The sequence below is a fragment of the Ornithorhynchus anatinus genome, chromosome 11, assembly GCF_004115215.2.
Source record: "Ornithorhynchus anatinus isolate Pmale09 chromosome 11, mOrnAna1.pri.v4, whole genome shotgun sequence".
Lineage (NCBI taxonomy): Eukaryota > Metazoa > Chordata > Mammalia > Monotremata > Ornithorhynchidae > Ornithorhynchus > Ornithorhynchus anatinus.
This window is the reverse complement of record NC_041738.1, coordinates 4,040,964-4,065,029: the sequence shown is the minus strand read 5'-3', so window position 1 is coordinate 4,065,029 and position 24,066 is coordinate 4,040,964. Positions and strand designations below refer to the sequence as shown.

At 51.1% G+C, this 24,066-nt stretch overlaps 1 protein-coding gene and 1 non-coding gene across 2 annotated transcripts; one reads left to right on the top strand and one right to left on the bottom strand.

The window, feature by feature from the left end:
• Positions 1-6,849: 6,849 nt before the first annotated feature.
• On the top strand, positions 6,850-23,991 carry LOC100077571. Its single transcript, XR_005660563.1, has 2 exons — positions 6,850-7,039; positions 23,895-23,991. It is a non-coding gene; the product is annotated as an uncharacterized LOC100077571 (transcript).
• CDKN1B (cyclin dependent kinase inhibitor 1B) lies at positions 11,552-16,505 on the bottom strand. Its single transcript, XM_007658342.3, has 3 exons — positions 15,452-16,505; positions 14,506-14,636; positions 11,552-12,759 (listed from the first exon to the last, which is right to left on the bottom strand). Exons 1-2 carry the CDS (start codon positions 16,023-16,025, stop codon positions 14,515-14,517), a joined length of 696 nt encoding a protein of 231 aa, XP_007656532.2. The 5' UTR covers positions 16,026-16,505; the 3' UTR covers positions 11,552-12,759; positions 14,506-14,514.
• Positions 23,992-24,066: the final 75 nt, after the last annotated feature.

Sequence of the window (24,066 nt, the reverse complement as noted above, 5' to 3'; positions counted from 1 at the left end):
CCAAAGGGGAAAGGGGCTGGAGAGGTCCTCACTGCAGGAGAGGTAACTACCCCAGGCACTGTTCCAGTTACGTTTGATGAGTTACAAGACTTGGAAAAGCAATCGGTCAGGAGCATTTATTGAGTGTTAACTCTTTGCAGAGCACTGTACTAAGCACTGGGGGAGACAATAGTGTTAGTAGACAAGATACCTGCCCATGAGGAGCTGACATTCTAGTGGGAGAGAGAGAGAGACACTAAAATAAATTATGGGTAGGAGGCAGCAACAGAGTTTAAAGAGATTTAAGCTCCCTCTGGAGTCTGTAAGCTTTTGAGGGGCAGGGAACGGGTCTCCCAACAGTGCCTGGCCCATAGTAAGTGCTTAACAAATACCATCATTATTATTAACTCTGTTATATTGTACTCTTCCAAGGGCTTAGTAAGCCCTCAATAAATACAACGGAATGATTGATGTATACAGTCCCTCTGGACTGTAAGCTCCTTATGGGCAGGGAATGTGCTTACCAACTCTGTTGTATTGTACTCTCCCAAGTGCTTAGTACAGTGCTCTGCACACAGTAAGCACTCAACAAATACCCTTGATTGATATATAAGTGCTGTGATCGATTGATGTGTATATCAGTGCTATATAAGTGCCGACCTATAAGAGCACAGGGACAGGGGTTCCTCTTGGACCCCCACCCCCTCAGCTCTCTGAGGTCCCACACCAGAGACCTCCACAGTGCAGAGGTACATAAATGTATGAAGGACTCATCCTGTCCAGGCTCATCAAGGAGGGGGGCCCACCCCTTTTTGGGGAGGAGGAGGAAGAGTCAAGAAAGGAGAAGGAGCTACTGGCTTGTTGCCCAACTGTCCCAGCCTCCTGGGCTATTTATGGCTCTTTCTTTTTCTGAACACTTGTAAACGTTGGAGTAAACATGACACAGAGTCACTTCAAAGGCCGGCTGGTCTCCAAAACATTCGGGGTCTTTGAATGAGAAGGATTCATTTTCTGGATTCTTAATGAGTCTCAGGGAGAGGGCTGGGGAAGCTGGAGGGAAACCCTCTACCCCACCGTGTAATTTCCCAATGACAAGTTGCCTGGATGGGGAGGTTTCGTGGTTCTAATGACAGGTACAGCTGGGATTCAGCATTCCACTGGGGGAAGCGTGTGATTGGCAGAAATAGCCTGAGGTTTCTCAGTCTCCCTCTCTCTCGCTCATTCTCTCTCTCTTCCTCTGGCTCGAAATTTCTAAAAACCCTAATAGAAGTTTGCTCTTCCCCAAAATAGAAATTCAGTTTTAAATTCCAAATGACCGGGGTGGGGAAGAGGACTATTTTGGGAACGGCTGTGGGGAGGAGCAGCGTAAAGGCAGATTTGTGGTTGCCAGTGGCCTAGGTGTCCCCGATTTGGGCGGAGAATGGGAGTGGGGACGGAGGGCAGCTTTAACGGTGGCCAGCATGACCCTGGTGGGTGGGGGTGGGGTGAGGCCCCCAGCTGTTCACAGAGAGGGGACAGCTGGGCAGCACGATGGTCATTTGGTTCCCTCGGACATCTCTGGCAAAGCCAAACTACCAGGCCGGAAGGGCTGTGGACTGACTCACAGTGGCCAGAGGCCGCAGCCTGATGTCTGGACATTCTCCAGCCCTCCCTACACACACGCTTCCGTGACGGGGGGAAGAGGGGCACCAAGGAAGCCCCCCACCCGGCAGTCGCTTCTGCCCATGGGGACCCAACCAGGTTGTGAGTTCAGAGTCATAATACTGATAATTATTATGTTTCATTGATCTCGTGCTATGCTAAGCGTTATATCTGACAGACAATTACTCTCCCTCTCTTCAAAGCCTATTGAAGGCCACATCTCCTCCAAGAGGCCTTCCCTGACTAAGCCCTCCTTTCCTCTTCTCCCACTCTCTTCTGTATCACCCAACCTGCTCCCTTTATTCATCACCCCCCTCAGCCCCACAGCACTTATCTGCTATTTCATCTATTTTTATTTCTGTTTGTCTCCCCCTCTAGACTATAAGCCTATTGTGGGCAGGGAACGTTTATTGCTTATTGCACTATCCTAAGCTCTGCACACAGTAAGCTCTCCATAAATCAATTGACTGACTGACTGGATACAGGATAATCAGGTCAGACACTGTCCCTGCCCCACCCGGGGTTCAGGGATGGATGGATGGAGGGAAGGAATGGATGGAGGGATGGAGGGAGGGAAGGAATTTGGTCTCCATTTTAGAGATGAGGAAAATGAGGCACAGAGAATTAAGTGACTTGCCTGAGGTCACAGAGCAGGTGATAACTGTGGTATTTGTTTAGCCTTTACTTTGTGCCAGGCACTGTTCTAAGAGCTGGGGTAGATACAAGTTAACCGGGTTGGACACAGTCCCTGTCCCACATGGGGCTCACAATCTTAATACTATTTTACAGATGAGGTAATTGAGGCCCAGAGAAGTGAAGTGACTCACCCAAGGTCACACAGCAAAGCAGCAGACCCAGATCCTTCTGACTCCCAGGCCTGTGCTCTATCCACTAGACCACGCTCCTTCTCTAGATCCATCCTAATCGGGTTGGACACAGTCTTTGTCCCACATAGGGCTCACAGGACACCCAGTCCTGTGCTCTTTCTACTGGGCCTCACTGCTTCGCTGCCAAGGCTAGGCCCTAAAAGCAGTCCTGGGGGCAGTGTCCCTCCCCCCGCACCCAGCCACATCCCCCCGCCCACCCTCCTGCCCATCCCAGGAGCCACAGGGGCACAGGCCTGCCACACAGTGAGCCATTATTCCCCACAGGGCACGGATTGGGCGAAGCTGCTCTGGCCCTTAGCTTCGTTTTCCTTTGCCAAATCAATGGCCTTGTATTCAGCGAATCCCCCAAAGACAACCGGGAAGGCAGCGAGTGCCCAGCCTAACAAGGGCGGCCATACAGAGCCCGGCGGCAGCGGGGGCTCCCTCGGCCTCGGGAGACGGCGGCGCTGAGGACCCGGCTTTGACCGGGGGCTCCCCCCTCCACGCACCCAGAAACACCAAACAGTGGGCTCCTTGCGGCTTCGAACTGACGCCCGCTTGTTATCTCCCCCACCTGGGGAGCCCTGCAGCGGCTCCCACGCTCCCTCCTTCCCAAGCTTCTTTAGCGTGAGGTCACGCAGTCCCCAAGCCTGTGATGGGGGGGAGGGAGGGTGGTGGAGTGGGGGGAGAGGGGGGCCCTGCAGCCTCGTTCCCAGGGTGCAGCTACAATAAGGACCAGGCCCTTCTTCCCAGACAGCTCCATCCCTCCGTCTCCTCTACCGTCGGCATGCTCCCCTTTGCTCAGGCCAGTGGGAAGTTGCACCCTGAAAATATTGCCCTGGGGGACAAGGGGTTCTTGCCCAAGATAGGGTTGTGGGAAGGTGGGGGGCATTTGCCGTCTTCCAGTGGCCATATGGAGCAATTTCCCGTTGCCGCAAAAACCTCTAGTTTTGCATCTCACCCCACCACTAGAGCTTCTGGGCAACAAGCCCACCTCATATTCTGGGGGGAAGCAAACGAGGCTAAGGTGAGCTGCCTCTCCCAGAGGGCTTCCACTGCGAAGGGGGACTAAGAGGTTGCAGGAATAGGAGGGAGAGAAAAGGGCACTGCTGGCTCATTAGAATTGGCTAGTAGGAGCCCCACTTTGGAAAGCCGGGCCACTACTCAAGGGAGTGGAGGTTGAGATTATTTCTGGGTGAGAAGCTCTCCGCCCCCCTTGAAGAGAGCGCTGTGCTAAGGAAACAGAATGAAAGACTGAGAGAACAAGGAACAGCATGGTCTAATGGGAAGAGCACAGATTCGGGAGTCAGAGGAGCTGGGTTCTAATCCCAGCTCCAGCACAGACCTGCTGCGTGATATTGGGCAAGTCACTTCACTTCTCTGTGCCTTGGTTTTCTCATCTGTAAAATAGGAATTCAATACATGTTCTTCCTCCTATTTAGAATGTGAGCCCCAGTAAGGACCATCCAACACCCCTAACTCTCTCATCTCAATCCTGACTTTCCCCAAGTAAACCAGTATGGACTGCTGGTTGACAGATTCTTCTAAACCCCTATATTTGGTATTTGTTACTATGTGACAGGCCTTGTACTAAGCACAGGTACAAGGGATAGATACCAGCTAATCAGGTTGGACACAATCCTTCATCATCATAATAACAATAATGATGGTACTTGTTAAGCACTTACTATGTGCCAAGGACTGTTCTAAGTGGTGGGGTAGATAGAAGTTAATCAGGTTGGTCACAGTCCCTGTCCCACACGGGGCTCACACTCTTTATCCCCATTTTACAGATGAGGCCCAGAGAAGTGAAACATCCCGCCCAAGTACACACAGCAGACAAGTGGCGAAGTCAGGATGAGAACTCAGGTCCTACTGATTCTCAGGCCCATGTTCTATCAGTTAGACCACACTGCTTCTCAAAACAGCCGTGCTCCCAAAACATCTGACCATCCACCTCCCCAAATCCTCTACCTTTCAGTACCCAACAGTCCAGACGGAGAGTTTACGACCCGGAGTATGGCGACACAGAGTCTCCCCAGACTCCCCAAATCAAAGTACCAGCGACGGTGGACTGTAGATTTTGGTGGCCAGAGGCCAGTTGTTAATGGTGGCTTCTTCTCCTCGTTTGCACAAGATCCTGACCGTTTGAGTTCCCGTGAAACGGGGCCAGGAGAGGTAAGATCGATCCGACTTCTCCCGAAGAGTCAGAAGAGACCTTGCCAGGGTTTAGGCCTGCGAGGGGGTGACGAGGGAGACTTGTCAGCCTGCAGAGGCCGCTCTGCTACTAACCCACGCTGTAGGAAAAAAACAAAACGTTCTTGTGTTGTTTTTCTTTCTTCAACTTCCCTCTTTTGAAATCTCTTTCCAACCGAATCACAAAAAAGCAGTGAGTATCTTTCCCCAGGAGTTCGGCCCGTTCTTCCCTCCGAGGAGGCTGAACTGTGGGAGGGATGCAATTCCTTACTGAGGGCACGTCTCTTCCAAGAGGACTGCATTTCTTCTTCTCCCACTCCTTTCTGTGTCACCCTTGCACATGGATTTGCACGCTTTATTCGCCCCTCCTTCAGCTCCACAGCACTTTTGTCCATATCCAGAATTTATTTCTTTATATTAATATTTACATTAATTTCTGTCTCCCCCTCGGGACTGAAAACTTGTTGTGGGTGGGAAGGTGTCTATCAACTCTTTTATAATGTACTCTCCCAAACACTCAGTTCCGTGCTCCGTGCACTGTAAGTGCTCAGTAAGTACATTGATTGATTGATTGGCTGATTCCTGCAATACGGTGGTGGCTAACAGAGCCGTATACCCGCTTCCTTATGTCCCATGACTACCGCCCCATGCCCCCAGGGTGCTGATGATCCAAGTCCATGCTGAAGCTTCCATATGGATCAGGGATAGATCAGAAGGCTGGAAAAATATAGACTTTTTTGCTGGGGGAGGTCTTCCAAAATTGGGGGGAACTCCAACCCTGTTTCCTGCCTGGACTAGTCCAGCCACTACCAACCCCGGGCTACCTGGATGCCCTGCCAGCCCTCAGAACCCCCCCACTGATTACAATCAATCATCAATCCATCAATCAGTGGTATTTACAGAGAAAGCATTGGGGCTTAGTGGATAGAGCACGGACCTAGAAGTCAAGAGGAACTGGGTTCTAATCTCGGCTCTGTCGCATGTCCGCTGTGTGATCTTGGGGAAGTCCCTTCTCTTCTCTGTGCCTCGGTTACCTGATCTGTAAAATGGAGATGAGAGTGAGCCCCATGTGAGACAGGGACTGTGTCCAAACTCGTTGACTTGTGTCATCCCCAGTGCTTAGAACAGTGCTTGGCATTTTCTATGCACTTAACAAGTACCATAATTATTAGTATTAACTATCAATACTATGTGCAGAGCACTGAACTAAGCACACACACTCTCCACCTGGTATGTCCATGGATTTGCATCCTTTATTCACCCCTCCTTCAGCCCCAGAGTACTTACGTCCATATCCAGAATTTATGTATTTATACTAATATTTATATTAATGCCTGTCTCCCCCTCTAGACTGAAAGTTCTTCATGGGCAGGGAATGTGTATACCAACTCTGTTATACTGTACTCTTCCAAGCGCTTAATACTGTGCTCTGCACCCAATAGGCGATGATGGGGACATTTTACAGAAAAGGAAACTGAGGCACAGAGAAATTAAGTGACTTACTCAAAACCACATAACTGAAAAGGGGCAGAACCAGGATTAAACCCCAGATCCTCTAATTCCTAGGCCCATGCTTTTTCCACTAGGCCACAGGGTTTCTCAGCTGCTTCTCAGTAAGAGAGCATTGATTAGCCCAGGGTGAAGGCAAGGATTAATCAACCAGTAACAGCTGGTTACTACGGGGGAGGGGGGGAGGAGGTATCTGCTTAGGTAAGGGGCAGGAGGGAAGGGGGCTGGATTTTGCACTAACCTAACCCTGCAAGTGGATGGATGTAGGGAGGGCCTTTGTGGAAAGTCAGCCCAGAACTGAGGCTGTGCCTTGGGCAAGCTCCAGGTCTGGCCAGGGGCAGAAACTGGGGAAGCCGGAGCTTGGATTCCATGCCAAGGGCCCGGCCTCTGCCATATCCATAATAATTATTTGCTAAGTGCTTACCATGTGCCAGGCACTGTACTGAGCTCTGGGGTAGATATAAGCAAATCACCCTGGACACAGTCCCTGCCCCACACAGGGCTCACAACCTGTCCCCATTTGACAGATGAGGTCACCGAGGCCCAGAAAAGTCAAGTGACTTCCCCAAGGCCCCACGGCAGATAAGTGGCGGAGCTGCATTAGAACTCAGGCCCTTCTGACTCCCCGGCCCGCCTCTATCCACTCAGCCTCGCTGTTTCTCAAAAGCAGAACCTTGAAGTTGGGGTCGTCACGGGATTCAGCGTCCCGGGGGAGAGGGGGAGGCATATGTGATGGAGACACCAAACCCTTCTACAAAAATCTCCTCTGTGTGAAAGGACGGATGAGGACGGGGGAGACGTCTGGAGAGCACCCGGGCGTGGAAGAAGCTGTCCAGACCTGCGAACTGGTAGGACCTTGCGAGAGAGCAATTGTTGGGTCCACCTTAAGGATGTGATGGCCGCAGGGAGGGCGGGCGGCCTGGCTCCAACTGCGCCAATCGGATGCAGCAGTAACAGCGGCCTGCAGAACCGAGCTCCACCCAGCCCGGGCCCCACCCGAGACCCCCCACCCGAGACCCCCACCCGAGACCGCCAGGCAGGAGGAGACGGGGGGCTCCCCCTCCCCAGCAGGCCCACGTCTTAGGGCAAGGCCTTTGGAGGTGATCAGGGAGGGATCCCTCCCTCCCCTCCTCCCCCTACACACAAAAAAACACACACACACAAACACTCTGTAGCCCGCAACCTCCCTCCCGGACTTCCGCTCGGCTCGGCGCCCCCTTTCTTGGTTTTATTTGCATTTCTTCGTGGGTGCGAATGGAAAGTTTCACACGGACTGTCGGGTACACGGCTTTTGCATAAACAACCTGCGCGGTATCAATACACCCCTGCGTGGGTACGGGCACGCTATTAAACCCGGTGTTCACGGAGTGGCACACGCCTCGACCCGCCCGTACCCACGCACGTTAACGTACCGTGGGCACACACCGGCGGTTAAGGCACTAACGGTGGAATAACCGTGACTTGTACCCACCTCGCACAGGCACAGCGGCCGTAGTTGCGGTATTTGTTAAACGCTTGCTAGGTGCCAGACAGTGTACTAAGCGCTGGAGTGGATACAAGGAAATCGGGTTGGACACAGTCCCTGTCCCACTTAGGGCTCCCAGGCTGAATCCCCATTTTATAGATGAGGGAACTGAGGCACAGAGAAGTGAAATGACTTGCTCAAGGCCACACCGCAGATAATATACATATATACTCACACAGCACCTCCAGGGTAAGATATACCCATTTGTGCATTCCCCCCCCCCCGCCCCCACAACTTATACATATGTGAACCCATCATAATATACCCATCATTGTACACACAAACACACTCTAACAATCTCACATACATGCACACATACACACATATTAATATATACACACACCCTAAGAAGCTAGATGCAGCTAGGCACAAACACTGAGTTGGGTTGCTTGTTGTCCACAGAGGGGTGGAGAGAGAGAGAGAGAAAGAGAGAATATATATGTATGTATGTATGTACGATGTATGTATGTATATGTAAAAAACACAGAAGATCAGGGCCAGGGCCCAAGCTCAATATTTCAACCGGATCTCGTGGAGAAGTGGTTTGGGCTCGTTCATTCCCCCCTCCACCCCACTCTTGCGCCTTTGGTCAGTCAATCAGGAAATTGTATGTAATGAGTGTTTACTGTATGTAAAGGACTGTACTAAATGCTTGGGAGACTACAGTATAACAATATATCAGATCCTTTCCCTGTCCAAAACGAGTTTACTGTCTAGAGGGGAAGTCTTGCTGGAGAGCTGTAAGAAGGGATGGGGTGTGTAGAGGGGTTGGTCGAGGCTTTGAAGGGGGGCTATAGGGGTGATATGGAGGGGGGTTGATGATGGAAGCTGCAGAGAAACCTGAGGTTAGTGTAGGGGGTGTGTTATACTAGGGACGTAGTGTAACCCAGCGCTGCCACTTATCTGTGTGACCTTAGTCAAGTCATTTTACTTCCTCTGTGCCAGTTTCCTCATCTGTAAAATAGGGGTTAAGACTGTGAGCATCAAGTGGATCAGAGACTGTCCCACCCGAATATCTTGTAGCTACCCCAGTCCTGGGCCCAGAGTAAGCACTGAATAAATATTTTTTTAAAAATGCTGCGGGGGCCGCTGTGGGGAGGGGTAAGAAGGGCAGTAGGGAGGGTGTTGGGGTGCAGTAGGAAAGTGTGGGTGAGCGTGGGAGGGGGCTCTTGGGGCGCTGAAAGTGGGCTGTGGCGGGGGGCAGCTGGGTACTAGAGAGGGGCGCGATGGCATCGTCATTCCTTCATTCATTCAGTCGTATTTATTGAGTGCTTACTGTGTGCAGAGCACTGTCCTAAGCGCTTAGAAAGTACAATTCGGCAAGAGACAGTCGCTACCCAACAACGGGCTCACAGTCTAGAACGGGAAAGGGGGGGAGACAGGCATCAAAACAAGTAAACGGGCATCAATAGCATCAGTAGAAATAAATAGAATTAGAGATATATGCACAACATTAATATAAAAAATAGAATTATAAAGAAGTACAAATATACACAAGTGCTGGGGGGTAGGGCAAAGGGAGCGAGTCAGGGGAGCAGAGGAAAAGGGGGGGCTTAGTCTGGGAAGGCCTCCTGGAGGAGATGAGCCTTTAGGAGGGCTTTGAAGGGGGAAGTGGGATTGTTGGTTTTGTGGGGGGGGTCTGTTCTGGGGAGGGCTAAGCTGATGAGCGGGGGCATTCCGGGGGAATCCCCGTTGGGGAGGGGCGAGAAAGTGTTTAGGGGGAGAGGCTTTCTGCTCCTTCGGCACTCCCCACCGTCAGCAGCGCTTAGTACATTGATCTGCACATAGTAAGCGCTCAATAAATACTATTGAATGCAAGGCCCGGGCAGACGCCCCCACCGAGGCCGAGGGTCCTCGGGGTCGCCCAGGGTCGGGGGTCCTCGGGAGGCACCCAGGGCAGGGCTTGGAGAGGCCCCTCCACCCCGGGCCATCCCAGGGGCCATGTGCCCGGACGGCCCGGCAAGGCGCGATGGAGAGGACCGGCGCCCTGCGCTCTACGCTCTGCCGTTCCCCCGGCCGAGCAGCCCTCCTTCCTCCCTCCTCTGGGTCCAGGCCCCTCCCAACTCGCTCAGCCCTTCCGCCCTCTTTACCTTGTTTTTCTTGTTCGGTTTTCCTGGGGTGATGCAACCGGCTGGGCGGGGCGTTGTGGGGCTGGCTGTCTGGCTGTCTGTCTGTCTGGGTGTCTGGGTGTCTGTCACGGGGCGGAGGTAGGGAAGTGGGTCGGGGACGGAGTTGGGCTGCGTGCTGTCCACAGGACTGTTGTGTGACTGTGTGTTTGTGTGTGTGTGTGTGAGTGGTGGGGCTGGGTCGGGGACAGAGTTGGGCTGCCTGCTGTCAACAGTACTGTTGTGTGACTCCGGGTGTGTCTGTGCGTGGAGTGGGTCAGGGACATTTGGGCTGTGGGCTGCCTGTAGTAGTGTTCTGTTCCTGTACGTGTGTTTTGTGTGTGTGTGTGTGTGTGTGTGTGTACTTTGGGTGGTGGAATGGGTCAGGGACAGGCTGAGGGCTGCCTGCGGTAGTGTTACGCTGTCGGTGTGAATGTGTGTCCCAGGGCTGGTGGAGTGGGTTGGGGATGGAGTCGGGCTGCGTGCTGCCCACAGATAATTTTGGTTCTCCTCCAAGGCGGAGGCGGCATTTCCCTCCCCGCTCCCTGGCGGCTCCTGATAAGTCACCTACGATCAAACCCTCGCCACGAGCCACCTTGGTTCCGGGCCTGCTTTGCTACTGCAACCCAACCCCCTGATGGAAGGGGGAGAAGGTGGAATCGGACAAGGAGCAATTTGGGGGGAGATGTCAACACCTAGATGCACATGCACACATACACGCACACACACATATTCAAACATACTACACAAAACACTCTGCCTATTTACATAAACACTGGACTCAAGAGGAAAAAAATTCCATTTCCCAAACTCCTGCCCATCAGGTCCCTTGAAATTCAAGGCAATCAGTTCCTCGCTTGACAGGATCGGGGTGGAACGTGGTACCACAGAAGCTGAACCATCATCGACCTGGCACCCTATGGTGACGATCTGGGGAGAAGCAATCGAACCAAAGCTTTTTCCACCCACATTCAATCTCACTGTGCAGCTCTTAAAATCAGGCTGCAGCCTTTGCACCCCCACCTCACTGCAATCAGAGATCTGTGCAGGCTGGGGTTCTCGCCAAAGAAACGTCAGGAAGATGGTAGGGAGTGGGAAACCGACTTTTTGCTTTTGTGAAGCTAACGTCCAAATCGATTTCTAGATGTCCTTATACGAACGCACACCTGCCAAAAGGCACCCGGTGCCAATATATTGAGAAATCCTAGTCTGAAATTCAAAAGCCCTGGCATGCGGAGCACCAACGATTTAAGCAGAGGAAATGAAATGTTACCCCCATTTTCCCTGGCAATTAAAAATAAGTAACATCTACTTATATTAATGCCTATCTCCCCTCTGGCCTGTAAAGTCTTTATAGGCAGGGAACATGTCTACCAAGCCCTTTGTGCTGTGTTCCCCCAAGTGCTTAGTTTAGTGCCCTGTACCCATAAGCACTCAATAAATACCATTGATTAATTGAGACATGAACAATATTTTCAAATAGAGAAATCCTAGTTCTGTCTCCCAGATTGGAGCAAAAGGCTTGGGAAGGGTTGATTCTCCACACCCTTTCGGGAGAAGTGCTGATCCTTCTGAGAGAAGACATTGAGGTGTTGAGGGCCATTAGGAGAACCAGAATTTGAAGCCAAGAAAAGGGAACCAGCTTGACCTCTTATTTAATGATGGCTAATAGCATCCTTCACCCTGTCACCCTTGATCCTGTAATGACACTTCAAATAGCAGTCCAACTCTGAAAAGATATGGCAATTTTCTTTATTGATTGCTGGATGTGAAACAATGATCGGCATCTTTTTCACACATTACATAAAAAATTAAACTTGGCTCAGTCTGCAAACTTTTAAGCACAGCCATATTTGACAGAAAACAAGAAAAAACTAACATCTACTCAATAGAGCATTTACAAATGCACAAAACATGCCACTTTGGCTTTAAAGGGAACATTATTCTCTTCTAGATTAAAAAAAAATCTCTTTTTAACATAAATAAGTTAGTTTAATTTCTCAGTGTCTTTACAGAGTTATGTACACAGGTACACTTCAAAAATTTTGTTTGTTTTATACATATACAGATACACAGGCAATGTAGAAATACTGTTTAAAGATGTAGTATCCTTCCCTGCCCTCCCCCCACCCCAACCCATCCCCACCCTTATTCCCATATTCAATTTCCCCCTCCAGAAAAAAAAAAAAAAACCACCTTATACCCCTGGGCAAATGAGCAAAATAGAATAACTTGAAAATTTAAAAAAAAATCCATTATTTTCAGACTTGAGTCCTAGATCCTTTCAGAAATACCCAGGGAGCAATAGCAGATGCAGTTTTAAAAGGGGTTTGCACTGGTTTATACATTTTTTAAAAAAGCCTTTTGCTGCTACATAACGGAAACTTCAGAGCTCCCAACTCTTAATAAGCTTAATGTAATAATAAATAGCAATCTGCCGTTGCCAGTGTTCAGATTCTGGTATATTCTCTTTTTAAAAATGAAATATTAGATCCCACTTAAAGGGACAATACATCTTTAAGGATAACAAAAAAAAAAACCCCAGTAAAAACCCTACACTACTTCTCTTTCATGCAAGTCATACACTTTTCTTGCTAGAATTTGAAGCAAGTTTTCCACAACCTCCTCTTCCTCCTCCTCGGCAACCCCCCCCCCCAGTTTATTTGCTACATAAAAAGTAAAAACTATATACACAGGTAGTACAATGAAGCAAATAAGGAAAACCTAATTGCACAATGCTACATCCAATGCTTTTAGAGGCAGATCTTTTAAGAAGGCCTTAATCTTAGTGTTTTGTGTTGCCGCTTTTTCAGTGCTTGTACAAGATCTCCATTCCATAAAGAGTCAGCGATATGTATTTTTTTAACTGAATTTATATTTTCCTTTCTTCATCAAGCACTTTCGTAACCGACGAACAAGGAAATGCATATTCTCAATTCTGCAAGAGAAAGGGGAGGGAGAAATTAGAAAAAGGTGCTGATCCCCGATCCCCCCACCCCCCCACCTTCTCCTTGGAATTCTACAGGTGGGAAAGTTCCCCTTGCATCCGAGGATATTCATTTCCCAAGTGGCCACAGGTTTAGGGAGACAATGCTAAACCGCAATGATTTAGGGAAGGCCAGGCGACGAGCTACTGTACAGAGACAGATGCACGAAGGGAGGGATCTATTTAATACAGAGAGCTGCGCTTTCCCTAGCAAGAGGCCTGGGAAAGATCTTTGCCATCTCCCCCCTTCCTCTGAGGGTTTCGATCTCTCCTCCACTTCTGTTTAGGGACTCTGAGCCAATAACAGCGAGAAGGATCAGGGCCCCAAAATCTCAAGAAATGACCACCTTAATGATCAAAACCAGTTTTTAAGTTGGGGAAAATGACTTGGGGGGTGGAATAAAGAGTGAATAGGCCTCTGTCGGTCCCTGTTCCCACGAGTGGCTCTATGTGTCACCCACCCCTTCCAGCCTAGAGGCTCTGAGACACACTGGCTATTATTCTCCAGGAGAGAAGCTAAAAGGCTTCAAGAGCTCACACCTTTTTATTAAGCTGGGCACATGGGTATAATTTTGATCCAAACTGCTTTTCGGGGATGTGGGTCACTAAGTTAATGCATTTCTAGGATTCTTTGAATTTTGGAGGTTGGGGAAAATCTGCTCCCACCACCACTGTTCTCTAAAACCTTTGCCAGCTACCTGGAAACTTGTCCATTTCCAATTTTTCTGTAAAATCAATTTTACAATTAGCCTCCAGGACCTAAAATGCCAGACTGCAATTTTTCAGTGAGAAAATAAATACATAAACAGACCTTCCTCCTCCTCCAGCAATCGGTCCATTTAAAAAGTTTCAGGCGGCCCTGACACCTATTATTCATTTCCCCTTCAAACACCCAAATAAACAGTCAGTTGTAGCGCAATTTGCATACACATGCTGACGTGTTCCTGGATTCCTTAGCTCAGCTAAGCTCAAATAACTTCTACTTCAAATTTGCTCGCTATCAGAAGTCCCAGTTAGAAACTTGGGCTTTAAAAGAGAGAGAGAGAGAAAGAGAGAGAGAAGAAAAAAAAGTTTTCCCCACCACTTTGAAAAGAGGTAGACGTGGCACGCTCCTTTCCCCCCCCACCCAAAAGATCCAAACTGAATAACCACAGTCACCCCACCTCTATTTCCAACCTCTGTGTGACCCACGGGTCCCGCAGGACTCCCTCACCCACCCGAGGGGATTAACCCTTCGTTTGCCTCCCCGAGCCCTGCATCCGGATATCTTTGACCGCTGGCTTGCCAGAAACCCACTGGCCTCCAGTCCGGACAGGGGTCCCGGGAGGGCGGTGGGCCCGGTAAGCCCCGGGAGGTGGCGGGGGGGAAGTCCTCGGGAAGTGGGGGGGGGGGGGAACCCACTGAGACCGTGAGGTTTTGACTTTATTAGGTCAGGAAAACAGCCTGGTCATTGTTCCTCCCGCAGCTTCCCCCAAGCCCCCTGATCTATCATCTAGGGCTACCTTGGCCCTGATGGGGAGGCAGGGCAGAAGCAGGGGAGGGGGCTGCGGGCTTGGTTTGGGGGGCTCGACTTGGCCCACCTGGAGAAGGCCTGCTGGCTCCTAGCTTAGAGCTGGGCAGGTCCTCCTCTGGCCTGACCGCCCTCCCCGCACCCACCGGAGGTCGGCTCCCACAGGGCTCCCCGCAGTGCTCACCCACCGGAGAGGTTTACGTTTGACGTCTTCTGAGGCTTGGCTTCTCCGGCGTCTGCTCCACCGGCCCGGTGCCCGGCGCACCCCCTGGTACCCCTTCTTCCGTGGGGTGGGCTCTCTTGTTTGGAGGAGAAGAATCTAAGGGGGAGGGAGGGGTGGGGAAAAAAAAAAAGTCATCCCAATGAGAAATTGGTCCAAGGACCAGAAGAAGAAAAAACAACTACCACCACTAAAAAAAAAAAAAAAACCCAAACAAACAAAAACAAAACACACGCCATAACTGAAGCCGGGGCATCCGGCCTGCCGGGGTGGAGGGGGGTCTGCCAGAGGACCATCTGCCTCTCTCCCGGGGGCACCAATTCCTTCTCCGGGGGGGCACCAAGTCCCCTCCTGGGCTCCTTGAGGGGTTCAGACCCCCCTCCCCACCCTGGGGGGCCGCTCTGGGACCCTCACTGGCATCGAGCCTAAGAAGGGGTGGGGGCTGGGGTTGGGGGGGCTGGGGAGATTTGATGGGTGCCTGGGGGGTCGGGGTGGTTTGAGGGGTGCTTGGGGGGATGGGGGGTGGGCAATGGGGAGGTTTGATGAGTGCCTAGGGGAGATGGGAGGTGGGGGTCGGGAAGGGGCCGGGGGGAGAGATTTGATGGGCGCCTGGGGATGGGGCTGGGTGGTGGGGAAGGGGCCGGGGGAGGTTTGATGGGTGCCTGGTGGGGGGGAAATGGGAGGTGGGGGTCGGGGCAAGGGATCGGAGGGGGTTGATGGGGTCCGGGGGAGGTGGGGTGTGGGGGGTCGGGGAGGTTTGCTGAGCGCCTGGGAGGTGGGGAAGGGGCAGGGGAGGTTTGCTGGACGCCTGGGGTGGGGGTTGGAGGGTCGAGCAAGGGGGAGCGGGGAGGTCTGACGGGGGGATCGGGGGGAGGGTGGGCGTCCGGCCGGCGCTCGTTTCAAAGGTCCGTTACCGTCCGGGGCGGGTCGTTTCCTAGGCGCCGGACAGCGGTCGGGGAAGGCCGTCTGCCTTTCGGAGGCATCAGTCTTTCGTCCTGCCAAATGGGCGCCCTCCTCGTCGCCGTCGCCGTCCCCCTCTTCCCGCTGCGGCCGGTCCCGGGGGCGGTCCTCCTCGCCGGGCTCCGGCTCCTCGTCCGGGGAGTCCGGGGCTCGTCCGGGGCCTCGTCCGGGGCCTCCCCGGGAGGCGGGCGGGTCCGGCGTCGGGCGGGGGTCCCCGGGCCCCCGACGGGGCCCCCGACGGGGCGGCGGCGGCCGGCGGTAGAAGTCGGGCAGGCTGTCCCTGTCGACCGGCCGCCACTCGTACCTGCCCTCCAGGGGCCGGTGGTTGCGGAAGTCGAAGTTCCAGCGTCGCCGACAGGCCTCGGCCAGGTCGCGACAGTGGCGCCGCAGGTCCCGCGCCAGCTCGGCGTGGTCGACGGGGCCGAAGAGGTTCCTGCAGGCCGACGGCTTGGGGTGGTCGCGCTCGGTCTGCCGGGCCTCCATGGGCTCCAGGGTCGGGCTCCCGCTGGAAACGCGCACGTCTGACATCCTCGGCCCGTCCCCGGCCTTCTCCTCCTCTCCCGCGACCTCCGACCCCGGGGGCCGGTCCCGCCCGGGCCCGGTGCTCCCGGACGGCCGGGCCGGCCTCCTTTTGTGCTCTTTAAATCCCCTTCGCCGCCTCGGGGCCTGGCCTGCGTCTCCGGGCCCCGTCGAGGCCGACGGCCAGCGGTTGCATAAGCTCCGGGAGCCTGGGGATTTGGGGGTGGAGGGGGGGGGAGAGGGGGGTACCCCTGGACAGTCACCAGAAAGCCTCCCTGTCGATCAGATGTCCCCAAAAAGAAAAGGGGGGGGGGGGGAGAGGGACCACGACGAAGAGGGGGGATCGGAGAGGCAGAGGGGGGAGGGGGGCACCAAATCGAGTCCAGATCCGGGGCTGGGGGGGACCCCCCGCACCCCCAGAGGAGCCCTCAAACCTCTCCGGTGTCCAATCCGCCCTGCGAGCCCGAGGCCTGGGGAGGGGGGGGGCGGGCCGAAGTGGGGGGGACGGGGGGAGGGGAGCAGGGGGAGCCGCACCCCGAAAGGCCTAGGCGTGGGGGGGGCGGGGGCGGAGGAGGGGAGAGGGGGGGTGATGATTTTTTCCCCTCGGTGGCCCAATATGGCGGTGGCTGCCGAAGGGGGTGGGGGGGGGAGGGAAATGATTGACAGCGGAGTCTATTTAAACAGGCGAGCGGGCTCATTGGCCCCGGCCCGGGAGCCGCCCCGCGCCCCACGCCTGCCCCGCCTCGGACCTCGACGCCCTTAAGGTGGCCCCGAAGGACCGGACCGGGACGGACCCCCACCTCCCCGCCTTCTCGGTGGTCCCTCCGTTTCTTCACTCAACCGTCCAGCTCCCAGGACCGTGCGGCCCCAAGCTGGGGAAAGCACAGTTGGGCCCCAAGGACAGGCGGGCCCTGCTCCCCCCGCCGGCTCACTGGCTAAGGCACCGGGCCAAAGATTATAATATTCAGTGGTATTTATTGAGCGCTTACTAGGGGCAGAGCACTGGACTGAGCGCTTGGCGTGAACAAGTCGGCAACAGATAGAGGCGGTCCCTGCCCTTTGACGGGTTTACGGTCTCATCGGGGGAGACGGACAGACGAGAACGATGGCGATACATAGAGTCGAGGGGAAGAACATCTTGTAAAAGCAATGGCAACTAAATAGAATCGAGGCGATGTACATTTCATGAACAAAATAAATAGGGTAATGAAAATATATACATAATAACGATGTTGGTAGTTGTTAAGCGCTTTACTATGTGTTGAGCACTGTTCTAAGCGCGGGCAGTGCGGGCGTAGATACAGGGTCATCAGGTTGTCCCACGTGAGGCTCACAGTTAATCCCCATTTTACAGATGAGGGAACTGAGGCACAGAGAAGTGACGTGGCTGGCCCACAGTCACCCAGCTGACCAGGGGCAGAGCGGGGATTCGAACCCATGACCTCTGACTCCCAAGCCCAGGCTCTTTCCACTGAGCCACGCTGCTTCTCATGATTATCTATCTATCTATCTATCTATCTATCTATCTATCTATCTATCTATCTATCTATCTATCTATCTATCTGTCTGTCTGTCTGTCTATCTATCTATCTATCTATCTATCTATCTATCTATACATGTGTACATGTATACATGTATACATATATGTACATAATTATCAGCTGTGTGACTTTGTGTGTGTGTGTGTGTGTGTATATATATATATATATATATATATATATTCTAATCCCCTGATTAGACTGTAAGCCTGTCAAAGGGCAGGGACTGTCTCTATCTGTTACAATTTGTACATTCCAAGCGCTTAGTACAGTGCTCTGCACATAGTAAGCACTCAATAAATACTATTGAATAAATGAATATATATATACTCTAAGCCCATCAAACGGCAGGGATTGTCCCTATCTGTTACTGATTTGTCCATTCCAAGCGCTTAAGATAGTGCTCTGCACATAGTAAGCGCTCAATAAATACTATTGAGTGAATACACACACACACACACATACACACACACACACATATACACACTTAGCTGTGTGACTTTGTATATATGTGTACACACTTAGCAGCTGTGTGACTTTGCATAGATATATGTTCACACTTATCAGCTGTGTGATTTTGCATAGATATATGGACACACTTAGCTGTGTGACTTTGCATCTATACGTACACTCTTAGCTGTGTAACTTTGCACATATATGTACACACTTAGCTGTGTGACAGTCGATTAGACTGTAAGCCCGTCAAACGGCAGGGACTGTCTCTATCTGTTGCCGACTTGTTCATCCCAAGCGCTTAGTACAGTGCTCTGCACATAGTAAGCGCTCAATAAATACTATTGAATGAATGACTTTGTATAGATAGATGTATACACTTATCAGCTGTGTGACTTTGCATATATAATAATAATAATAATGTTGGTATTTGTTAAGCGCTTACTATGTGCCGAGCACTGTTCTAAGCGCTGGGGTAGACATAGGGGAATCAGGTTGTCCCACGTGGGGCTCACAGTCTTAATCCCCATTTTACAGATGAGGGAACTGAGGCGCAGAGAAGTGAAGTGACTCGCCCACAGTCACACAGCCGACAAGTAGCAGAGCTGGGATTCGAACTCATGAGCCCTGACTCCAAAGCCCGTGCTCTTTCCACTGAGCCACGCTGCTTCTCCATGTACATGTACATATGTACATACTTAGCTGTGTGACTTTGTATATGTATATATATGTACACACTTAGCTGTATGACTTTGTATATGTATATATGTACACACATCACCTGTGTGACTTTGGGCAAGTCACTTAACTTCTCTGCACCTCAGTTACCTCATCTGTAAAATAGGTTTAAGACTGTGAGCCCCACGTGGTACAACCTAATTACCTTGTATCTAGCCAGCCCTTACAACAGTGCTTGGCACATAGTAAGCACTATACAAATACCAAGATTATTTTATATATACACACACATGTATGTATATATACACATATATCTATATATACATGTGTGTGTGTGTGTAGTTAGCCCCGTTTGGACTGTGAGCCCATTATTGGGCAGGAATTGTACATTCCAAGCGCTTAGTACAGTGCTCTGGACATAGTAAGCGCTCAATAAATACTATTAAATGAATGAATGAATATATATGTGTGAGTGTGTGTCAGCGTGGCTCAGTGGCTAGAGTCCGGGCTTGGGAATCAGAGGTCACGGGTTCTAATCCCAGCTCCACCACTTAATAATAATAATGTCTGTATTTGTTAAGCGCTTACTATATGCCAAGCACTGTTCTAAGCCCTGAGGAAAATATAAGGTCATGGGGTTGTCCCACGTAGGGCTCACAGTCTTCATCTCCATTTTATAGATGAGGTCACTGAGGCCTAGAGAAGTAAAGTGACTTGCCCAAGGTCACACAGCTGCCAAGCGGGGGAGCCGGGATTGGAACCCATCACCTCTGACTCCCAAGTCCGGGCTCTTTCCACTGAGCCACGCATTTTTCAGCTGTGTGACTTTGGGCAAGTCACTTCACTTCTCTGTGCCTTGGTTACCTCATCTGGAAAATGGGGATGAATACTGTTAGCCCCACGTGGGGCAACTTGATTACCTCATATCAACCCCAGCGTTTAGAACAATGCTTTGCACAGAGTAAGCACTTAACAAGTACCATAATTTTTTATTTTTACCCTCCAAGAGCTTAGTACAGTGCTCTGCACACAGTAAGCGCTCAATACATACGATTGAATGAATATGTGAGTATTCGATTGTTTGTACTGAGCGCCTATTGGGTGTATTCAATTCAATTGTATATATTGAGTGCCTACTGGGTGTATTCAATTCAGTCGTATGTACTGAGCCCCTACTTTGTGCAGACCCCTGAGCTGAGCGCTTGGTAAGTACAGTTACAGCAAATAAAGATAGGATTCTTGCCCACCACAGGCTCAAAGTCTGGGGGCTGAGGAGGAGGCAGACTTCAATACAAGTAAAGGGGCATCAATATAAATAAATGGAATTGTAGCTATATAATAATAATGGTATTTGTTAAGCGCTTACTATGTGCCAAGTCCTGTCTGAACCCTGGGGTAGATACAAGGTAATCAGATTGTCGCAGTTGTTGGGGAGGGGGAAGGGCTATGCTGTGTGTGTGTATGTGCGTAATAATAATTATGGTATTTGAGGATTACTATGTGCCAAGCACTGTTCTAAACACTGGGGCAGATGCAAGGTAATCAGGTTGCATTAATATAAGGCATTCTATAATTTCCAAATGGAGTAACTGGGGCACAGAAAAGTGAAATGACTTGCCCGAGGTCACACAGCAGGCAAATGGAGGACTTGGGATTAATAAGTGTGTGTATCTGTGTGTCTATGCGGGGTGAGGGGAGAGGAAGGGGTTGTGGGGAGGGGCATCCGGCTAGGACTGGCCAGCCTAGAGGACCTGAGGACGGGGGAGATTTGGAGGTTCGAAGGGAAGCACCCCGGGCCAGCTTCGGGAGGAAGCGTCCGGTTACAAGTCCCTCTGGAGACCGGACACCCATAGTAGTAGTAGCAAGCAGCGACTGTCACTGTTTATTGTTGTATTGTACTTTCCCAAGTGCTTAGGACAGTGTTCTGCACCCAGAAAGAGCTTAATAAATACGACTGAACGAATGATAGGAGTAAAAGTAGAAGGAGTAGCAGGATTCGGGGAATTGGGGAAAGCAGGTGGTTTAATGGAAAGATCTTGGGATTGGGAGTCTGAGCCCTGGCACTGTCATTTGTCAGCTGTGTGACCTTGGGCAAGGCACTTCACTTCTCTCTGCCTCAGCTTCCTCATCTGTAAAATGGGGATTAAAACTGTGAGCCCCAGGGGGTGCAACCTGATTACCTTGTATCTACCCCAGCGCTTTGAACAGTGCTTAGCAGATAGTAAGCACTTAACAAATACCATCATTATTATTATTGTAGTAGTAGGCAGCAGTTACTAGCACCTGCTGAAAAAAATCTCTCCTTTCTGCCCTGACCTGAGGGGTCCCAAGGGGAGGGGGGATTAGGTCCATCTCTCTTCCCTTGGATAAAACCGTCCCAGGCGGATGTCGCTGGAGGGTGGAGAGGCACCGGAGATAAAGGACTAGGGCCCCGGGAGGTGGAGTCTCCCTCCATGCTGTTGCGGGTTCACACGTCCGGCTTCCCTCTCCTCGGCCGGGCCCGCTGGGCTAGTAGCCCAGACTCAACTTGGCCTCACCTGAGCCTGTGTTTGCCCCTTTGGGAGTTGGGCCGGGGGCGGGGGTCCCCGCCTCCCCTCACACTGAGTAGCAGACATGGGAACCAGAGTGCTGGCCATGGACCAGGGAAGCACGAGCCTGAGAAGGAGCTGGGGCAGAGCCGGACCAGGGTGCCGGAAGGGATCAAGGGTAGGGCTGGAAGGGTGAGAACAGGCGGTAGGGATGGCAACTGAGACTGGGCTGGCACAGGGGTGGAAATAATGGTGGGGGTCTCCGGGAGGAGGAGGAGGAGCCTCCCTGGGTGGTAGGGCGAACTCATGGGTCTGATCCTTGATCCCCGACCTTCCTGCCTGCCCTGCCAATTTGTATCCGATGGCCAAGGTGCATCTTCCCGACACTTCTTTTCAATGGTATTTGTTAAGGGCTTACTATGTGCCAGGCATTGCACCAAGCCTTGGGGTAGAGATACGTTTATCAGGTTGGACAGAGCCCCCGTTCCATGGTCTTAATCCTCATTTTAGAGATGAGGCCCAGAGTAGTTAAATGACTTGCCCTAGGTCATGCAGCAGAGGGGGCAGAGCTGGGATTAGGATCCAGGTTCTGTGACTTCAGGCCTGTGCTCTTTCCTCTAGGCCACACTGCTTCTCTAAACTCTGGCGTGAAACCACTCCCTCCCACTTCATTCTCACTGAGGTCTTTTGGGAAGTGGAGGGATGGAGGCTGAGATTTACTGACTCTTCTCTCCCAGCCAAAAATGAGGAGATTTAGGGATTTAGTCCTCCTCATCCTCTTCCCCCAAGCTCTGTTCAGGTGCAGCAGGAGGTGGAAGACCCTCCGGAAACTTCCATCTGGTCATTTGGAATACAGTGGTAGTAAGAATATTTAATCAAGCCCTAATGAGCACAAAGCACTCCGTTGGGTGGGAGAAGCAGCTTGGCCTGGGGGAAAGAGCACAGATTTAGGAGTCAGGAACCATGGGTTCTAATCCTGGCTCCGTCATTTTCCTACTGTGTGTGACTTACATCACAGTAACATCTCTGTACTTCAGTGTCCTCATCTAAAAAAAACAAACCCTGAGCCCCATGTGAGACAGAGACTGTTTGCCCTGTTTCTCTTGTAACTACAACAAGTGCTTGGTAAAGAGTAAGAGCTTAATAAATGCTACAATTCCCCTGTAGACTGTACGCTCCTTGTAGGCAGGGACCATGCCTACCAACTCAATTGTGCTTTCGTGTGAAAAACAGCGTGGCTTAGTAGAAAGGGCACGGGTTTGGGAGTCAGAGGACGTGGGTTCTAATCCCAGCCCCACCACTTGTCTGCTCTGTGACTTTGGGGAAATCACTTAACTTCTCCGTGCCTCAGTTACCTCATCTGTAAAACGGGGATTAAGACTGTGAGCCCCACGTGGGACAACCTGATTACCTTGTATCTGCCCCAGCGCTCAGAACAGTGCTTGGCATGTAGTCAGCATTTAACAAATACCATTATTATTATTCCCAAACGCTTTACATGTAGTGCTCTTTACATGCACTAAGTGCTTAATAAATGTCACTGATTGATTTAAGTATTAAAAACACTGGGAAAAATATACATGGGTGAGAATTACACAGTTGGTCTCTGGCCTCTAAGGGGTGCACAGTCTAAGACTATGTGGGGCCTGCCGACAGATACATAAGGGAAAATGAGATTAAAAAAACACAAAAACTGTTTAATCTGATTATTTTCTATCAACCCTGGGGCTTGGTACATAGTAAGGCATTCTATAAATACCATCATCAAAAAACAGAAAAGACTAAAAAGGGTACAGTGGCTAGAGAACCAGACTTTCAGACTCCTCAAGACTCAGAGTCCAACAGCCACAGCTACAGTCAATCAATAGTATTTACTGAGTGCTTATTCTGCTCAGAGCACTGTCCTAAACCCTGAGGAGAGTACAATACAGTCAGTAGACACTCTTCCTGAGCTCAAAGAATTTATAACCTAGGCCTAGCAAGTGTCACAGCTTTAGCGGATGTTACCACCTTTCCAACATCCCAAATCTTAAGGAGTGTCTGTAATGGCAGGGGGATGGGGCAGGTTGGAAGTCTGGGCATCAGAAGGACCTGGGTTCTAATCCTGGCTCCACGACTTGTCTCTGTGAAACCTTGGGCAAGTCACTTAACTTCTCCGTGCCTCAATGACCTCATCTGCAAAATGGGGACTAATACTGTGAGCCCCACTGGGTACATGGACTGTGTACAGCCTGATTATCTTATATCTACCGCAGTGCTGAGTATGGTGCCGGGCACATAGTAAGTGGTGAATGAACAGAAAAAAGAATCACTAGGCGATAAATGCACTCTTTAGAGAAGCAGGGTGGCCTAGTGAAGAGAGCACGGGCCTGGGAGTCAGAAGGTTGTGGGTTCTAATCTTGGATTTGCCACTTGTCTGCTGTGTGACTTTGGGCTAGTCACTTCACTGGGCCTCAACTGAGAAATGGAGATTAAGACTGTGAGCTCCATGTGGGACAGGGACTGGCTCCAAACCGATTGGCTTGTGTTCATCCTAGCACTTTGTACAATGTCTGGCACATAGTAAAGCGCTTAATAAATACCACAATTATTGTTGTTATTATTGGGAGATCAGGGCAGTAGTTTATTTACAAAGTCTCTGATCACTCCTCCATTTCTTATGCTGGCTTCTCTCCCTCCAGAGTCCTGCAAGATTGATCGAAGATGGACACGATGCTTGTTTTGGGCAGAACATTGTACTAAGCACTTGGGAGAGTACAATAGAGTAAGTAGATATGATCCTTGCCCTCAATAATTTTTTAATCTAGGTGGGAGAAAGACCCAAATATAAATTACAGGTAAAGTCACCAAGTT